General features: G+C 46.9%; 1 protein-coding gene across 2 annotated transcripts in view; it reads left to right on the plus strand.

The window, feature by feature from the left end:
• Nucleotides 1-18,385, plus strand: part of p3h2 (prolyl 3-hydroxylase 2) — a 198,756-nt gene that overhangs the window by 113,194 nt on the left and 67,177 nt on the right. The window contains exons 1-2 of one of the 2 annotated variants that reach the window (XM_068042832.1): nucleotides 5,630-5,670; nucleotides 16,328-16,480. In XM_068042832.1, coding sequence (XP_067898933.1) covers nucleotides 16,391-16,480 — 90 coding nt within the window. In that variant the 5' untranslated portion in view covers nucleotides 5,630-5,670; nucleotides 16,328-16,390. Of the gene's footprint in view, nucleotides 1-5,629; nucleotides 5,671-16,327; nucleotides 16,481-18,385 lie in introns of those variants that run through there. The other variant, XM_068042831.1, reaches the window with a different exon arrangement.

Raw genomic sequence — 18,385 nt, forward strand, 5'->3', positions numbered from 1 at the left:
ACAGCCTTCTGGACTCTACATGGAGTTCAGCAATCTTAGATCATAACCTCTGCCCCTTTTTCTTTCTTTTTTTGTGTTAATTTTGCTGGTTCTTTTTGAAATGTGAACACCCCACCTACCCCTGGCCCCCGGTGTTTCTTTCTTAATCCTTTTACTTTGTGTTCAGACAACTGCTATCCTGCCATTCACACCTCCTCTAGACACATCTTTTGTTTCTTTACTCATCCCATTACCTCTCCTTTTGGCTTTGCACCATGAAATCTTTGTCATTTAATCTCTGCTACCCTCCACCCGACCACAGACCTTCCCTTTGTTCTTCTTCCCCTAACCCCGAGCCCTTTCACTTGCTCAAAAACCTATTACGCGCTGACATGGACTGAATGGGCCAAATGGCCTTCTTCTGTGCTGCAAATGACTCCCTCTTGACACAATGGCATTTCTAACTTTTTGACAGTTGCTGATGAAAGGTCAGAAACCTGTTTCTCTCTCCACAGATGCTGCCAGACCTGCAGAGTACTTCCAGCATTTTCTCTTTTTTGTTTCAGATTTCCAGCATCTGCAGTATTTTGCTTTTGTATTAGTTGTGTGGAATTAAAAAGCTGGTTTCAGTAAAAGTGACCATGAAGCTGTTGGATTGTTGTAAAAACCCAGCTAGTTCACTAATGTGCTTCATGAAAGGAAAGCTGCCATCCTCAACTGGTCGAGGCCTTTATGTGACTCCAATCGCATACCGATGTGGTTGGCTTTTAAATGCTCTCTGAAGAGGTCACTCTGTTGTATTAAAGCTGCTATCAGTGGTTCAGGAGGGAGGCCCACCATCTTCTTCAGAGAGCAACTAGGCTAGAAAGGCCTGGCTCACCAGCGATGTCGGCAAGTTGAGAACGAATTAAATACAAAATAACCAATGAAGCCTAAATCAGATCAGATTTATAAAAGGATCTATGATTTTTTTGAAATGAGGATGTGTGTTTTGCGGTGCGGATGTGATTACTAAGGATTTTTGAATTATATGTGTGATACCAGATAGTTGGCACAGTCTTGCTGTCTTACTGTCCAAACCCACAAGTTCGAAAATCCCACCTCACCTCTCCAGCTGTAAATAATATGAGCGAGTGCCCAGAATTTCTTCTCCAGTAACTAGTGTTAGCTGTGGCTCAGCCGGTCACACTCTCACCTCTGAGTTGTAAAGTTGTGGGTTCAAGCCTCGCTTGAGCATAAAATCCAGGTTGATGCTCCCAGCAGAGTGCTGAGGGAGTGCTGCACTGTCAGAGGGTCAGTACTGAGGGAGTGCTGCACTGTCGGAGGGTCAGTACTGAGGGAGTGCTGCACTGTCAGAGGGACAGTACTGAGGGAGTGCTGCACTGTCAGAGGGTCAGTACTGAGGGAGTGCTGCACTGTCGGAGGGTCAGTACTGAGGGAGTGCTGCACTGTCAGAGGGTTAGTACTGAGGGAGTGCCGCACTGTCAGAGGGTCAGTACTGAGGGAGCCCCACACTGTCGGAGGGTCAGTACTGAGGTAGTGCTGCACTGTCGGAGGGTCAGTACTGAGGGAGTGCTGCACTGTCAGAGGGTCAGTACTGAGGGAGTGCTGCACTGTCAGAGGGTCAGTACTGAGGGAGCCCCACACTGTTGGAGGGTCAGTACTGAGGGAGTGCTGCACTGTCAGAGGGTCAGTACTGAGGGAGCCCCACACTGTTGGAGGGTCAGTACTGAGGGAGTGCTGCACTGTCAGAGGGTCAGTACTGAGGGAGCCCCACACTGTTGGAGGGTCAGTACTGAGGGAGTGCTGCACTGTCAGAGGGTCAGTACTGAGGGAGCCCCACACTGTTGGAGGGTCAGTACTGAGGGAGTGCCGCACTGTCAGAGGGTCAGTACTAAGGGAGTGCTGCACTGTCAGAGGGTCAGTACTGAGGGAGTGCTGCACTGTCAGAGGGTCAGTACTGAGGGAGTGCTGCACTGTCGGTAGGTCAGTACTGAGTGAGCGCTGCACTGTCAGAGGGTCAGTACTGAGTGAGCGCTGCACTGTCAGAGGGTCAGTACTGAGGGAGCGCTGCACTGTCGGAGGGTCAGTACTGAGGGAGTGCTGCACTGTCAGACGGTCAGTACTGAGGGAGTGCTGCACTGTCAGAGGGTCAGTACTGAGGGAGTGCTGCACTGTCGGTAGGTCAGTACTGAGTGAGCGCTGCACTGTCAGAGGGTCAGTACTGAGTGAGCGCTGCACTGTCAGAGGGTCAGTACTGAGGGAGCGCTGCACTGTCGGAGGGTCAGTACTGAGGGAGTGCTGCACTGTCAGAGGGTCAGTACTGAGGGAGTGCTGCACTGTCAGAGGGTCAGTACTGAGGGAGTGCTGCACTGTCGGTAGGTCAGTACTGAGTGAGCGCTGCACTGTCAGAGGGTCAGTACTGAGGGAGTGCTGCACTGTCGGAGGGTCAGTACTGAGGGAGTGCTGCACTGTTGGTAGGTCAGTACTGAGTGAGCGCTGCACTGTCAGAGGGTCAGTACTGAGTGAGCGCTGCACTGTCGGAGGGTCAGTACTGAGGGAGTGCTGCACTGTCAGAGGGTCAGTACTGAGGGAGTGCTGCACTGTCGGAGGGTCAGTACTGAGGGAGTGCTGCACTGTCAGAGGGTCAGTACTGAGGGAGTGCTGCACTGTCAGAGGGTCAGTACTGAGGGAGCCCCACACTGTTGGAGGTCAGTACTGAGGGAGTGCCGCACTGCCTGTGAATCATCTCAGCAAAGACAACCAAGACCTCTTTAAAACCATCAGAATATTTTACATTTGCATTTCCTCTCTACACTTTGTAATTTTTTTTCAGATTGAAATGCCTCGTTCTCAGGATTTAGCTTTTTATTCCTTCACCCAGTGAGCCAACCCCAATATCACTTTGTCATCGTGCTCTCAGTTATACAGACAATTCACCTCCTTTTCCATCTCAGTTCAGTTTCTTTATTCCTGTCGATCTTCTTCCTCCTCTTTCTGGGGTTTCCTTGTTGATTATTTGTTTGTGTTTCATCCCTGACTGGTTTTAAAGAAAAAAAAAATCCCCACTTTATTACATAAAACGTGTGATTTAACAGAAGTACCTCTGAGTTCAAGAATTGGAACCTATTTTCTGATATCTTAAATCTGATTTCTCCCCTGCTCCCTTCCATGTGTACATTTTGCCCATGAGTGTTTATAGCATTTCAATGAGGTTGTTAAAAGACGTGGCAAGTGAGATAGTTTTAATTTTCCAAAATTACCGACATTCGGGGAAGGTTCCGTTAGATTGGAAAATAGCGAATATAACTCTTTCATTCACAAAGGAAGGGAGACAAAAAGCAGGAAACTACAGGCCAGTTAGCTTAATATCTGACTTAGGGAAAATGTTAGAAGCTATTATTAAAGATGTTATAGCCGGGCATTTAGAAAAATTCAAGGTAATCAGGCAGAGTCAACATGGTTTTGTGAAAGGGAAATCATGTTTAACCAATTTATTGGAGTTCTTTGAGGGAGTTACATGTGCTGTGGATAAAGGGGAACTGGTAGATGTATTGTACTTAGATTTCCAGAAGTCATTTGATAAGGTGCCACATCAAAGGTTATTACAGAAAATAAAAGCTCATGGAGTAGGGGTAACATATTGGCATGGGTAGAAGATTGATTAGCTGACAGGAAACATAGAGTAGGCATAAATGGGTCATTTTCTGGTTGGCAAGAGATAACGAGTGGTGTGCCACAGGGATCTGGGCTGGGTCCTCAACTTTTTACAATTTATATAAATGACTTAGATGATAATTTTCTGATGACACAAAGATAGGTAGGAAAGTTACTTGTGAAGAGGACATAAAGAGGCTACAAAGGGATATAGATGGGTTCAGTGATTGGGCAAAGACCTGGCAAATGGAATATCATGTGGGAAAATGTGAAATTATCCACTTTGGCAGGAAGAATAAAAAAGAAGCATATTATCTAAATGGTGAAAGATTACAGAGCTCTGAGATGCAGAGGGATCTGGGTGTCCTAGTGCATGCATGGCAAAAGGTTAGTATGCAGGTACAGAACATAATTAGGAAAGCTAATAGAATGTTATTGTTTATCGCGAGGGGAATTGAATACAAAAGTAGGGAGGTTATGCTTCAGTTATCCAGGGCATTGGTGAGACCACATCTGGAGTACTGTGTACAGTACTAGTCTCCTTATTTAAGGGAGGATGTAAATGTGTTGGAGGCAGTACAGAGAAGGTTTACTAGACTAATACCTGGAATGGGTGGACTGTCTTATGGAGAAAGGTTGGACAGGCTAGGCTTGTATCCGCTAGTATTTCTCAGAGTCAGAGGCGATTTGATTGAAACGTATAAGATCCTGAGGGGTCTTGACAGGGTGGATGTGGAAAGGATGTTTCCCCTTGTGGGACAATCTAGAACTAGGGGTCACTGTTTAAAAATAAGGGGTCGCCCATTTAAGACAGAGATGAGGAGAAATTTTTTCTCTCAGAGGGTCGTGAGTCTCTGGAATTCTCTTCCTCAAAAGGCAGTGGAAGCAGAGTCTGAATGTTTTTAAGGCAAAGGTAGAAAGATTCTTAATAGCAAGGGGGTGAAAGGTTATCGGGGGTAGGTGGAAATGTGGAGTAATCAGTTCAGCCATGAACATATTGAATGGTGGAGCAGGCTCGATGGGCCGAATGGCCTACTCCTGTTCCTAATTCGTATGTTCGTACATATTCCACAATGGAATGCATCGCCTCCAATCCAATTCTGTCCCTCCTCAGTGACCAAAAAGATACTCTTCCATGAGCGGTTACTGCGTATTGACCTTGTGTTGAGTTCAAGGTACATTGTTGGGCGACAGTGCAGAGAGAGCTTTACTCTGTATCTAACCCCCGTGCTGTACCTGTCCTGGGAGTGTTTGGGGACAGTGTAGAGGGAGCTTTACTCTGTATCTAACCCCCGTGCTGTACCTGTCCTGGGAGTGTTTGGGGACAGTGTAGAGGGAGCTTTACTCGGTATCTAACCCCCGTTTTTTTTTTTTTCTTTTTTTTTTACTGTCCCTGTCCTGGGAGTGTTTGATGGGACAGTGTAGAGGGAGCTTTACTCTGTATCTAACCCCCCGTGCTGTACCTGTCCTGGGAGTGTTTGATGGGGGACAGTGTAGAGGGAGCTTTACTCTGTATCTAACCCCCGTGCTGTACCTGTCCTGGGAGTGTTTGATGGGACAGTGTAGAGGGAGCTTTACTCTGTATCTAACCCCCGTGCTGTACCTGTCCTGGGAATGTTTGATGGGACAGTGTAGAGGGAGCTTTACTCTGTATCTAACCCCCGTTTTTTTTTCTTCTTTTTTTTTCTTCTTTTTTCTTTTTTTCTTCCAACCCCGTTTTTTTTCGAACCCTGTTTTCTTTTTTTTTCTTCTTTTTTCTTTTTTTCTTCTAACCCCGTGCTGTACCTGTCCTGGGAGTGTTTGATCAGACAGTGTACAATCCTTCTGTATTCCTGATAGTTCAAGTTTAAGCCTCACTTGGGGACAGGAAGGTGGGTAATGACTTTAAAGACCGGGATCCCGCCCCCAACATGCTGCTGGCCAATCAGAGGGCTGGCAGCTCAGCAGTATCAGCAGTGCCGCCAGGAGTGGTGGCCACCGTTGGTACTGCAGAGGCCTTGGACCCAGGCCCAGCACGAGAACCCCGGACCTCAGGTAAGTGAAACAGTGTCGCTGGGACAATCCGGAAAGACAATCGGGGGGGGGGGCGTGGTTTGGAGGGTTGGGTGTGATGTCAGGGGGAGGGGGAGGGGGAGGGAGGGGGTCCAAGGAGGTGGAGATTTTGCTGGTGGGCGTCCTCTGTAGGCCACAGAGGAGGAACCCCCACCCTCCAAGCCCACAGGGAGGGTGCCTTGTTTTACAAGGTGCCCTCTCCATGTGGCAGGCACACTCCCTGCCGCAGGTTAGATCCCAGTGGCATGGGAAGAGACCCTTAAGAAGCCATTAATAGGCCCAAATTTTCCCGTAATAACTGCTTACACTTCATATGTTTAGAACATGTTTTAGAGTTTAATTTAATGTTGCCTGGTCATCTTTTCTGGTAATCTGTCTTTGTCATAGAGTCATAGAGTTATACAGCACAGAAACAGGCCCTTCAGCCCATCGTGTCTGTGCCGGCCATCAAGCACCTACCTATTCTAATCCCATTTTCCAGCACTTGGCCCATAGCCTTGTATGCTTTGGCGTTTCAAGTGCTCATCTAAATACTTCTTAAATGTTGTGAGGGTTCCTGCCTCTTCCACCTCTTCAGGCAGTGCGTTCCAGATTCTAAACACTCTTTGGGTGAAATTTTTTTTCCTCAAATCCCCTCTAAACCTCCTGCCCCTTATCTTAAATCTATGTCCCCTGGTTATTGACACCTCCGCTAAGGGAAAAGGTTTCTTCCTATCTAACCTATCAATGTCCCTCATAATTTTGTAAACCTCAGTCATGTCCCCCTCAGCCTTCTCTGCTGTAAGGAAAACAACCCTAGCCTTTTCAGTCTCTCTTCATAGCTGAAATGCTCCAGCCAAGGCAACATCCTGGTGAATCTCCTCTGCACCCTCTCCAGTGCAGTCACTTCCTTCCTATAGTGTGGCGACCAGAACTGTACACAGTACTCCAGCTGTGGCCTAACTAGCGTTTTATACAGCTCCATCATAACCTCCCTGCTCTTATATTCTATGCCTCGGCTAATAAAGGCAAGTATCCCATATGCCTTCCTAACCACCTTATCTACCTGTGCTGCTGCCTTCAGTGATCTATGGACAAGTACACCAAGGTCCCTCTGACCCTCTGTACTTCCTAGGGTCCTACCATCCATTGTATATTCCCTTGCCTTATTAGTCCTCCCAAAATGCATCACCTCACACTTCTCAGGATTAAACTCCATTTGCCACAGCTCCGTCCATCTTACCAGCCCATATATTTCTTCCTGTAATCTAAGGCTTTCCTCCTCACTATTTACGACACCACCAATTTGCGATCATCTGTGACCTTACTGATCACACCTCCTATATTCACGTCTAAATCATTAATGAACACTACAAACAGCAAGGGTCCCAGCACCGGTCCCTGTGATACACCACTGGTCACAGGCTTCCACTCGCAGAAACAACACTCGACCATCACCCTCTGCCTCCTGCCACTAAGCCAATTTTGGATCCAATTTACCAAATTGCCCTGGATCCCACGGGCTCTTACCTTCTTCACCAATCTCCCATGTGGGACCTTATCAAAAGCCTTACTGAAGTCCATGTAGACGACATCAACTGCTTTACCCTCATCTACACATCTAGTCACCTCCTCGAAAAATTCAATCAAGTTAGTTAGACACCATCTCCCCCTGACAAAGCCACGCTGACTATCCTTGATTAATCCCTGCCTTTCCAAATGGAGATCAATCCTGTCCTTCAGAATTTTTTCCAATAGTTTCCCAAACACTAATATTAGAGTCACCGGCCTGTAATTATCTGGTTTATCCCTGCTACCCTTCTTGAATAATGGTACCCCATTCGCTGTCCTCCAGCCCTCTGGTAGCTCTCCTGTGGCCAGAGAGGATTTAAAAATTTGTGTCAGAGCCCCTGCTATCTCCTCCCTTGCCTCATATAACAGCCTGGGATACATCTCATCTGGGCCTGGGGATTTATCCACTTTTAAGCCTGATAAAACAGCTAATACTTCCTCCCTTTCAATGCTAATATGTTCAAGTATATCACAATCCCCTCCCTGATCTCTACACCTACATCGTCCTTCTCCATAGTGAACGCAGATGAAAAGTAATCATTTAAAACCTCACCTATGTCCTCTGGCTCCACACACAGTTTGCCACTTTGGTCCCTAATGGACCCTACTCTTTCCCTGGTTATCCTCTTGCCCTTAATATACTTATAAAACGCCTTAGGATTTTCCTTTATCTTGCCCGCCAGTGTTTTTTCATGTCCCCTCTTCGCTCTCCTAATTACTTTTTTAAGTACCCCCCCCCCCCCCCCCCCCACACTTCCTATACTCCTCTCGGGCCTCCACTGTTTTCAGCACTCTGAATCTGCCATAAGCCTCCATTTTTTTTTGATCCAATCCTCCATATCCCTTGACATCCAGGTTCCCGGGACTTGTTGGTCCTACCCTTCACCTGAATGGGTACATGTTGGCTCTAAACTCTTATTATTTCCTCTTTGAATGACTCCCACTGATCTGATGTCGACTTTCCTACAAGTAGCTGCTGCCAGTCCACTTTGGCCAGATCCTGTTTTATCATCTTAAAATTGGCCTTCCCCCAATTCAGTACCTTTATTTTTGGTCCCTCTTTGTCCTTTTCCATAACTACCTTAAATCTTACAGAGTTATGGTGACTATCCCTGAAATGCTCCCCCACTGACACTTCTACCACTTGTCTGGCTTCATTCCCTAGGATTAGGTCCATTGCTGCCCCTTCTCTTGTTGGACTTTCTACGTACTGGCACAAAAAGCTCTCCTGTCTGCATTTTAAGAATTTCGCCCCCCTTTAAGCCTTTTGCACTAAGACTATCCCAGTTGATATTGGGGAAGTTGAAATCCCCTACTATTATTACCCTATTATTTTTACACCTCTCTGAGATTTGCCAACATATCTGCTCCTCTATCTCTCCCTGACTGTTTGGAGGCCTGTAGTACACGGCCAGCCAAGTGATTGCCCCCTTTTTGTTTTTACGTTCCACCCATATGGCCTCATTTGAAGAACCTTCTTAGATATAATCCCTCCTTACTGCAGTAATTGACTCCTTGATCAACAGTGCAATGCCACCTCCTCTTTTACCCCCCTCCCCTGTCTTGCCTGAAGATTCTATACTCTGGAATATTGAGCTGCCAGTCCTGCCCCTCCCTCAGCTATGTCTCTGTGATAGCAATAATATCATAATACCATGTGTTAATCAATGCCCTCAATTCATCTGCCTTACTAGTAAGACTCCTTGCATTAAAATAGATGCAATCCAGCCTTGCATTTTTCACTCGTGCCTTAACAGGTCTATATTTGCTCGGCCTTCCAGACTGACTCAGTTTCTCTTCTATATTTGACTGTGCATCACCCCCTACTGTAACTGTGGGGAGGCGGTGGCGTAGTGGAAATGTCACTAGACTAGAAACCCAGGCTTATGTTCTGGGGGACATGGGTTCGAATCCCACCACAGCAGATGATGGAATCTGAATTCAATTAATAAATCTGGAATTAAAAAGCAAGTCTAGTGGTGACCATGAAACCATTGTCGATTGTTGTAAAAACCCATCTGGTTCACTAATGTCCTTTAGGGAAGGAAATCTGCTGTCCTTACCTGGTCTGGCGTACATGTGACTCCAGACCCACAGCAATGTGGTTGACTCTTAGATGCCCTCTGAAATGGCCTAGCAAGCCATTCAGTTCAAGGGCAAATTAGGGATGGGCAATAAATGCTGACATGATCAGTGACACCCACATCCTAGGAACAAATAAAAAAAACTCCACTCTGTATCCCATTGCCCTGCAAAATTAGTTTAAACTCCCCCTCCCCCCACCCCCCCCCAACAGCACTAGCAAACCTCCCAGCATGGATGTTGATCCCATTCCGGTTCAGGTGCAACCCATCCAACTTGTACAGGTCCCACCTTTGCCAGAAACAGACCCAGTGATCCAGGAAACTAAAGCCCTCTCTCCTGCACCATCTCCTCAGCCACGCATTCATCTGCTCTATCCTCCTATTCCTATACTCACTAGCACGTGGCACAGGGAGTAATCCAGAGATTACAACCTTAGAGGTCCTGCTTTTTAATCTGCTACCTAGCTCCCTAAATTCTTGTTGCAGGACCTCATCCCTCTTTCTACCTATGCCGTTGGTACGAATGTGTACCACGACCTCTGACTGCTCACCCTCCCCCTTCAGAATGTCCTGCTGCCGCTCTGAGACATCCTTGACCCTCGCACCAGGGAGGCAACATACCATCCTGGAGTCTCGTTTGCGGCCACAGAAACGCCTGTCTGTTCCCCTTATGATTGAATCCCCTATCAGTATGGCTCTCCCAGTCTTTCACCCCCTCCCTTGGTGCGGGGGCGGCACAGTGGCACAGTGGTTAGCACTGCAGCCTCACAGCTCCAGGGACCCGGGTTCGATTCTGGGTACTGCCTCTGCGGAGTTTGCAAGTTCTCCCTGTGTCTGCGTGGGTTTTCGCCGGGTGCTCCGGTTTCCTCCCACATCCAAAAGACTTGCAGGTGATAGGTAAATTGGCCGTTGTAAATTGCCCCTAGTGTAGGTAGGTGGTAGGGAATATGGGATTACTGTAGGGTTAGTATAAATGGGTGGTTGTTGGTCGGCACAGACTCGGTGGGCCGAAGGGCCTCTTTCAGTGCTGTATCTCTAAAATTAAAAAAAAATTTAAAAAAGAGCCATTCGTGGTGCCACGAACTTGGCTGTTGCTTCTTTCCCCTGGGAGGCCATCCACCCCCCCCCCCCCCCACAACAGTATCCAAAGCGGTATATCTGTTTGAGAGGGGGGTGGCCACAGGGGACTCCTGCACTACCTGCCTGCGCCTACTACTCCACCTGGTGGTCGCCCATTCCTTTTCTGCCTGTACAGTCATTACCTGCGGTGTGACCACCTCGCTAAACGTGCTATCTAAACGTCCTCAGCATTGCGGATACTCCACAGTGAATCCATCTGCAGCTCCAGCTGTGCAATGTGGTCAGCCAGTAGCTGCAGCTGGACACACTTCCTGCACACATGGTCGCCACTTCCAGTGTCCCTGATTTCCCACATAGCGCAGGAGGAGCATGTCACCGGGCTGAGCTCTCCTGCCATGACTTAGCCTTAGATTAAGGTCCTTCGTTACTCCCTTTAATTTAGAATGCTAATTATGCCTCCCATATTAAATTTTTCAATTCCCTCCTGGGCTTTCCATCATCTTCCTGGTTATTAATTCAGTCTTGTTCCTGACATTTATCATAAGCCTCCTTTTATTTTATTTTATCTGTTTTATTTTAACTTTAATTTCCTTTGTCATCCTGGGTGAATTAGCTTTGGAGGTTCCACCTTTTCCCTTTGCCTAGTTTGTATCTGAACTATCTCTTCTCTGAATGTCTTCCATTGGTCCATCACCTTTTCCAATCTACCTGCGATACCTCCATTCTTAAATCACTGGAATTAGCCCGAACTGGTGGAACATTTTTATCTTTGATATTTTTTGATCTCTTTCCATTATTATTTTAAACTGATTTCTGTTGTGGCCACTGTTAGATAGATGATCTCCTACTGTAACAAATTGCACTTGCTCGACTACATTCACCAGAAGCAGATCCGACATTGCTTCCTTCCTTGTTGGATTGGAGATATGTTGATTGAGAAAGTTCTCCTGTAAACATATCAGAAATTCCTCCCCTTCTCTACACGTAACCCTTTTTCCCAGTCTATATTAGGGTCATTAAAGTCTCCTAATATTTTTACTCTATTTTAATATTCCTACTCTATTTTTGTTATATGCCTTTGAAGTTTGCTGACATATTTCCTCATATATCTCCTTCTCAGTATTCGGAACTCTATAAAAAACATCCCAAAAATGTACAGCTCCCAAGCTGTCCAAGAGCCAAGAACTATATCCTTTCCCTTGTAGAACTGTAAAATCGCTCTTAATATTGCCACGTTCCCCTCTTTCCTTCTCTATCATTCCTGAATATTTAGTAACCAGGAATATGAAAACCATTCCTGGTCTCGTTTTGAACTGTGACTCTGTTAATGCCATTACGTCATATTCCTATGTGGCTATTGTGCCTGGAGCTCATCAACCTGATTAGTTACATAGAACCTAGAACATAGAACATAGAACATAGAACATAGAACATAGAACAGTACAGCACAGTACAGGCCCTTCGGCCCACGATGTTGTGCAGACCCTTTAACCTACTCTAAGATCAAACTACCTACATACCCTTCATTCTACTATCACCCATGTACCTATCCAAGAGTCGCTTAAATGTCCCTAATGTATCTGCTTCTACTACCACCGCTGGCAGCGCATTCCACGCACCCACCACTCTCTGTGTAAAGAACCTACCTCTGACATCTCCCCGAAACCTTCCTCCAATCACCTTAAAATTATGCCCCCTGGTGATAGCCCTTTCCACCCTGGGAAAAAGTCTCTGGCTATTCACTCTATCTATGCCTCTCATCATCTTGTACCCCTCTATCAAGTCACCTCTCATCCTTCTTCGCTCCAATGAGAAAGGCCCTAGCTCCCTCAATCTTTCTTCGTAAGACATGCCCTCCAGTCCAGGCAGCATCCTGGTAAATCTCCTCTGCACCCTCTCTAAAGCTTCCACATCCTTCCTATAATGAGGCAACCAGAACTGAACACAATATTCCAAGTGTGGTCGAACCAGGGCCTTATAGAGCTGCAGCATAACCTCGCGGCTCTTAAACTCAATCCCCCTGTTAATGAAAGCCAGCACACCATACGCCTTCTTAACAACCCTATCAACTTGGGTGGCAACTTTGAGCGATCTATGGACATGGACCCCAAGATCTCTCTGTTACTCCACACTACCAAGAATCTTGTCTTTAAGCCTGTATTCTGCATTCAAATTCGACCTTCCAAAATGAATCACTTCACACTTTTCCAGGTTGAACTCCATCTGCCACTTCTCAGCCCAGCTCTGCATCCTGTCAATGTCCCGTTGCAACCTACAACAGCCTTCCACACTATCCACAACTTCAGCAACCTTCGTGTCATCGGCAAACTTGCTAACCCAGCCTTCCACTTTCTCATCCAAGTCATTTATAAAAATCACAAAGAGCAGAGGTCCCAGAACAGATCCTTGTGGAACACCACTGGTCACCGAGCTCCAGGCTGAATACATTCCATCTACTACCACCCTCTGTCTTCTATGGGCCAGCCAATTTTGTATCCAGACAGCCAACTTTCCCTATATCCCATCCCATCCCATACACTAAAGGTATTGACTTACAGATAATTTAATACCTTCTTTTGCTATTTTCTCCTTTCTGGTCCCTTCAATTCTTTGGCTATTTCGAACTTTACAGCTGTTTATATCTCTCTGTCCCCTGGTCTCATTTCTGCTCCTTTCTGCTATTGTCTGCTTCCCCTCCCCCTGGAGAATTCATTGAAATCCTGCACACAGTGCTAGTTAACCTCTCAGTGAGAATCTTGATCCCAGCTTTATACAGGTGCAACTTGTCCATCAGTGGACGGAATATCCTGCATCTGCTTGGTGATATCTTTTACCCTGGCACCAGGAAGACAACATTCCATTTTGGAATCACATTTGCAGTTATAGACATGCCTGTCTGAGCTACTAACTATTGAATTCCCTACAATTGCATTTCTACACTTTCCTTTTCCGCTGTGTGCAGTCGCATCTCCTGTGGTGCCAGGGGTTTGATTCTTACTGCATTCCTCTAAGGAGTCATCTCTCTCCCCGGTGTGCAAAACTGAAAAATGGTTAGCAAGTGCCACTGGCTTGGGGGAATTCAGCACTTCTTCCTAACCCTGTCTCATGTTCACCCATTCCCTCACCTTCTGCACCTGTGGGATGACTAACTTGTGAAAATGTAAGTTCAAGGAAACTTTCAGATTCGGATTCACTGCAGTGTCTCTGAAACTGAGAGATTGAGCTCGAACAACTGCCACCACTTCCTGTAGAGATGGTAATCCTGGACACATGAAGTGTCCTGGAATTCTCAAATAGAACTCCATGCACAGATAATGGGCGGCACAGTGGCGCAGTGGTTATCACCGCAGCCTCACAGCTCCAGCGACCCGGGTTCAATTCCGGGTACTGCCTGTGTGGAGTTTGCAAGTTCTCCCTGTGTCTGCATGGGTTTCCTCCGGGTGCTCCGGTTTCCTCCCAAAAGCCAAAAGACTTGCAGGTTGGTAGGTAAATTGGCCGTTATAAATTTCCCCTAGTATAGGTAGGTGGTAGGGAAATATAGGGACAGGTGGGGATGTGGTAGGAATATGGGATTGGTGTAGGATTAGTATATATGGGTGGTTGATGGTCGGCACAGACTCGATGGGCCGAAGGGCCTGTTTCAGTGCTGTATCTCTAAACTAAACTAAACTAAACATAATGCTCTGCCATTGGCCCACCCTGGTAGTCAATCACTGACCTCTAAGTCACTGAGAGCCTGACCCCTAAAACATTTCACACTGAACTCTGAAACACAAAGAAAATGACATCTAATGTACTGAGATATTGACCAATAGCACTCTTTAAAAATAGACCTGTGAAAGGCTGAAATATTAAAATAGTAAAAAGTCATTCATGTCTAATGTGCCTCTAGATTGGACTATTCCAACGCACTCCTGGCTGGTTTCCCACATTCTACTATCCGTAACTTGAGGTCATCCAAATCTCTGCTGCCAGTGTCTTAACACACACCAAGTCCCGCTTCCCTATCACCCCTGTGCTTGCTGAGCTACATCAGCTCCTGGTCAGGCCACTTCGTGATTTTAAAATTCTCATCCTTGTTTTCAAATCTCTCCATGGCCTCATCCCTCCCTATCTCTGTAATCGCCAGCGCACAGCACTCCGAAATATCTGCGCTCCTCCAATTCTGTGCATCCCTGATTTTAATCGCTGCCGTACCCGCAGTTGCCTGGACCCTAAGCTCGGGAATTCCCTCCCTAAACCTCTCTGCCTTGCTTTCCTCCTTTAAGACACTCCTTACCTGACCTAATGCCTCCGTATGTGGCTCAGTGTCGTTTTGTTTTATAAAGCTCCTGTGAAGCACCTTGGACATTTTATTATGTTAAAGGCACTATATAAATATAAGTTGTTGTTGTTAACTAAAGCCACTGGAAATGATATCAATAAATCTAAAATGGAAACTACCATCACGTGAATTTTAACAGTGAAAAAGTAAACTAATAAACTAATACCTGTTGCCCACCAATTCACTCATTCCTTGGCAGTGACACCACTTCTGAATATCTTTCTCGGTTGTCTGCATTGAGCTTGTGCTCTGACTGTGACTCGGACTTGAGGAGTGACAGAAAGTCGGAAGTGGGGATGTTTGCTGATGATTGCACAGTGTTCAGCACCACTCGCAACTCCTGAGGTACTGAAGCAGTCCGTGTCCAGATGCAGGAAGAGCTGGACAATATCCAGGCTTGGGCTGATAAGTGACAAGTAACATTTGCACCACACAAGTGCCAGGCAATGACCATCTCCAACAAGAGAGAATCTAACCATCTCCCCTTGGCATTACCATCGCTGAATCCCCCACTATCAACATCCTAGGGGCTACCATTGACCAGAAACTGAACTGGAGTAGCCATATAAATACCATGGCTACAAGAGCAGGTCAGAGGCTAGGAATCTTGAGGCGAGTAACTCACCTCCTGACTCCCCAATGCCTGTCCACCATCTACAAGGCACAAGTCAGGAGTGTGATGGAATATTCTCCACCTGCCTGGATGGGTGCAGCTCCAACAACACTCAAGAAGCTCGTCACCATCCAGGACAAAGCAGCCCGCTTGATTGGCACCCCATCTACAAACATTCACTCCCTCCACCACCGACGCACAGTAGCAGCAGTGTGTACCATCTACAAGATTCACTGCAGCAATTTACCAAGGCTCCTTCAACAGCACCTTCCGAACCCGCGACCTCTACCACCTAGAAGGACAAGAGCAGCAAATGGTTGGGAACACCACCACCTGCAAGTTCCCCTCCAAGCCACACACCATCCTGACTTGGAACTATATCGCCATTCCTTCACTGTCACTGGGTCAAAATCCTGGAACTCCCTTCCTAACAGCACTGTGGGTGAACCTACCCCAAATGGACTGCAGCGGTTCAAGAAGGCAGCTCACCACCACCTTCTCATGGGCAATTAGGGATGGGCAATAAATGCTGTCCTTGTCAGCGACGCCCACATCCCATGAATGTATAAAAAATGACCCGTACCCACCAGTACTGTACATTCATGAACAAATGAATAGGATCAGCCATGATCTTATTGAATGGGTGAGCAAGCTTGAGGGGCCGAATGCTTTACTCCTGCTCCTATTTCATATCTTCCTTGAGTTGTAGGAGGACCTAGAGTCAATGTAGGTCAGCGAGCACAGGGGTGATGAGTAAACAAGACCTAGTGTTGCACACTTTGACTAGAGGTCATGCTGCTCTCCCTCCACTGGGGGTGACATAAAAGGCTTTGATTACAAATGTAGCCATCGCAACTGACAGTGTCCAGGGAAATATGTGATGCGTAAGGTATTTTAATATAAGCTATCAATATTAATGTGCTGTCAGCAATAAATTCACACTGAACCTTCATTAAAACAGCTGTTCTCTGTAACCTTTATTTTCAGCTGAATGAATTGGACAAGGCAGCTGAGGCTGCTCACACATTCTTCTCTGCAAATCCCGAGCATATGGAAATGAGACAGAGTCTGGAACATTACAAGCAGATGGAGGGGGTGAAGGAATCCCATTTCATTGATCGGGAGATGAGGCCATACATGGTAAGATGATGTCACTGACTCACCAGTGATGACACTGGGACTGTACAACACTGGGGTACAGGACTGGTGAGTACAGGTCTGTCACTGTATAACACCGGGGTACAGTACTGGTGGGGACAGGTCTGTCACTGTATAACACTGGGGTACAGTACTGGTGGGGACAGGTCTGTCAGTGTATAACACCGGGGTACAGTACTGGTGGGTACAGGTCTGTCACTGTATAACACTGGGGTACAGTACTGGTGGGGACAGGTCTGTCACTGTATAACACTGGGGTACAGTACCGGTGGGGACAGGTCTGTCAGTGTATAACACCGGGGTACAGTACTGGTGGGTACAGGTCTGTCACTGTATAACACTGGGGTACAGTACTGGTGGGTACAGGTCTGTCACTGTATAACACTGGGGTACAGTACTGGTGGGGACAGGTCTGTCACTGTATAACACTGGGGTACAGTACTGGTGGGTACAGGTCTGTCACTGTATAACACTGGGGTACAGTACTGGTGGGTACAGGTCTGTCACTGTATAACACTGGGGTACAGTACTGGTGGGTACAGGTCTGTCACTGTATAACACTGGGGTACAGTACTGGTGGGGACAGGTCTGTCACTGTATAACACTGGGGTACAGTACTGGTGGGTACAGGTCTGTCACTGTATAACACCGGGGTACAGTACTGGTGGGGACAGGTCTGTCACTGTATAACACTGGGGTACAGTACTGGTGGGTACAGGTCTGTCACTGTATAACACTGGGGTACAGTACTGGTGGGTACAGGTCTGTCACTGTATAACACTGGGGTACAGTACTGGTGGGTACAGATCTGTCACTGTATAACACTGGGGTACAGTACTGGTGGGTACAGGTCTGTTACTGTATAACACTAGGGTACAGTACTGGTGGGTACAGGTCTGTCACTGTATAACACTGGTGTACAGTACTGGTGGGTACAGGTCTGTCACTGTATAACACCGGGGTACAGTACTGGTGGGTACAGGTCTGTCACTGTATAACACCGGGGTACAGTACTGGTGGGTACAGGTCTGTCACTGTATAACACTGGGGTACAGTACTGGTGGGTACAGGTCTGTCACTGTATAACACTGGGGTACAGTACTGGTGGGTACAGGTCTGTCACTGTATAACACTGGGGTACAGTACTGGTGGGTACAGGTCTGTCACTGTATAACACCGGGGTACAGTACTGGTGGGTACAGGTCTGTCACTGTATAACACTGGGGTACAGTACTGGTGGGTACAGGTCTGTCACTGTATAACACTGGGGTACAGTACTGGTGGGTACAGATCTGTCACTGTATAACACTGGGGTACAGTACTGGTGGGTACAGGTCTGTTACTGTATAACACTAGGGTACAGTACTGGTGGGTACAGGTCTGTCACTGTATAACACTGGTGTACAGTACTGGTGGGTACAGGTCTGTCACTGTATAACACCGGGGTACAGTACTGGTGGGTACAGGTCTGTCACTGTATAACACCGGGGTACAGTACTGGTGGGTACAGCTCTTTCACTGTATAACACTGGGGTACAGTACTGGTGGGTACAGGTCTGTCACTGTATAACACTGGGGTACAGTACTGGTGGATAAGGGTCTGTCACTGTATAACACTGGGGTACAGTACAGGTGGATACAGGTCTGTCACAGTATAACACTGGGGTACAGTACAGGTAGGTACAGGTCTGTCACTGTATAACACTGGGGTACAGTACTGGTGGGTACAGGTCTGTCACTGTATAACACTGGGGTACAGTACTGGTGGGTACAGATCTGTCACTGTATAACACTGGGGTACAGTACTGGTGGGTACAGGTCTGTCACTATATAACACTGGGGTACAGTACTGGTGGGTACAGGTCTGTCACTATATAACACTGGGGT

The sequence above is a fragment of the Heterodontus francisci genome, chromosome 11 (genome assembly GCF_036365525.1).
Source record: "Heterodontus francisci isolate sHetFra1 chromosome 11, sHetFra1.hap1, whole genome shotgun sequence".
Taxonomy (NCBI): Eukaryota; Metazoa; Chordata; class Chondrichthyes; order Heterodontiformes; family Heterodontidae; genus Heterodontus; species Heterodontus francisci.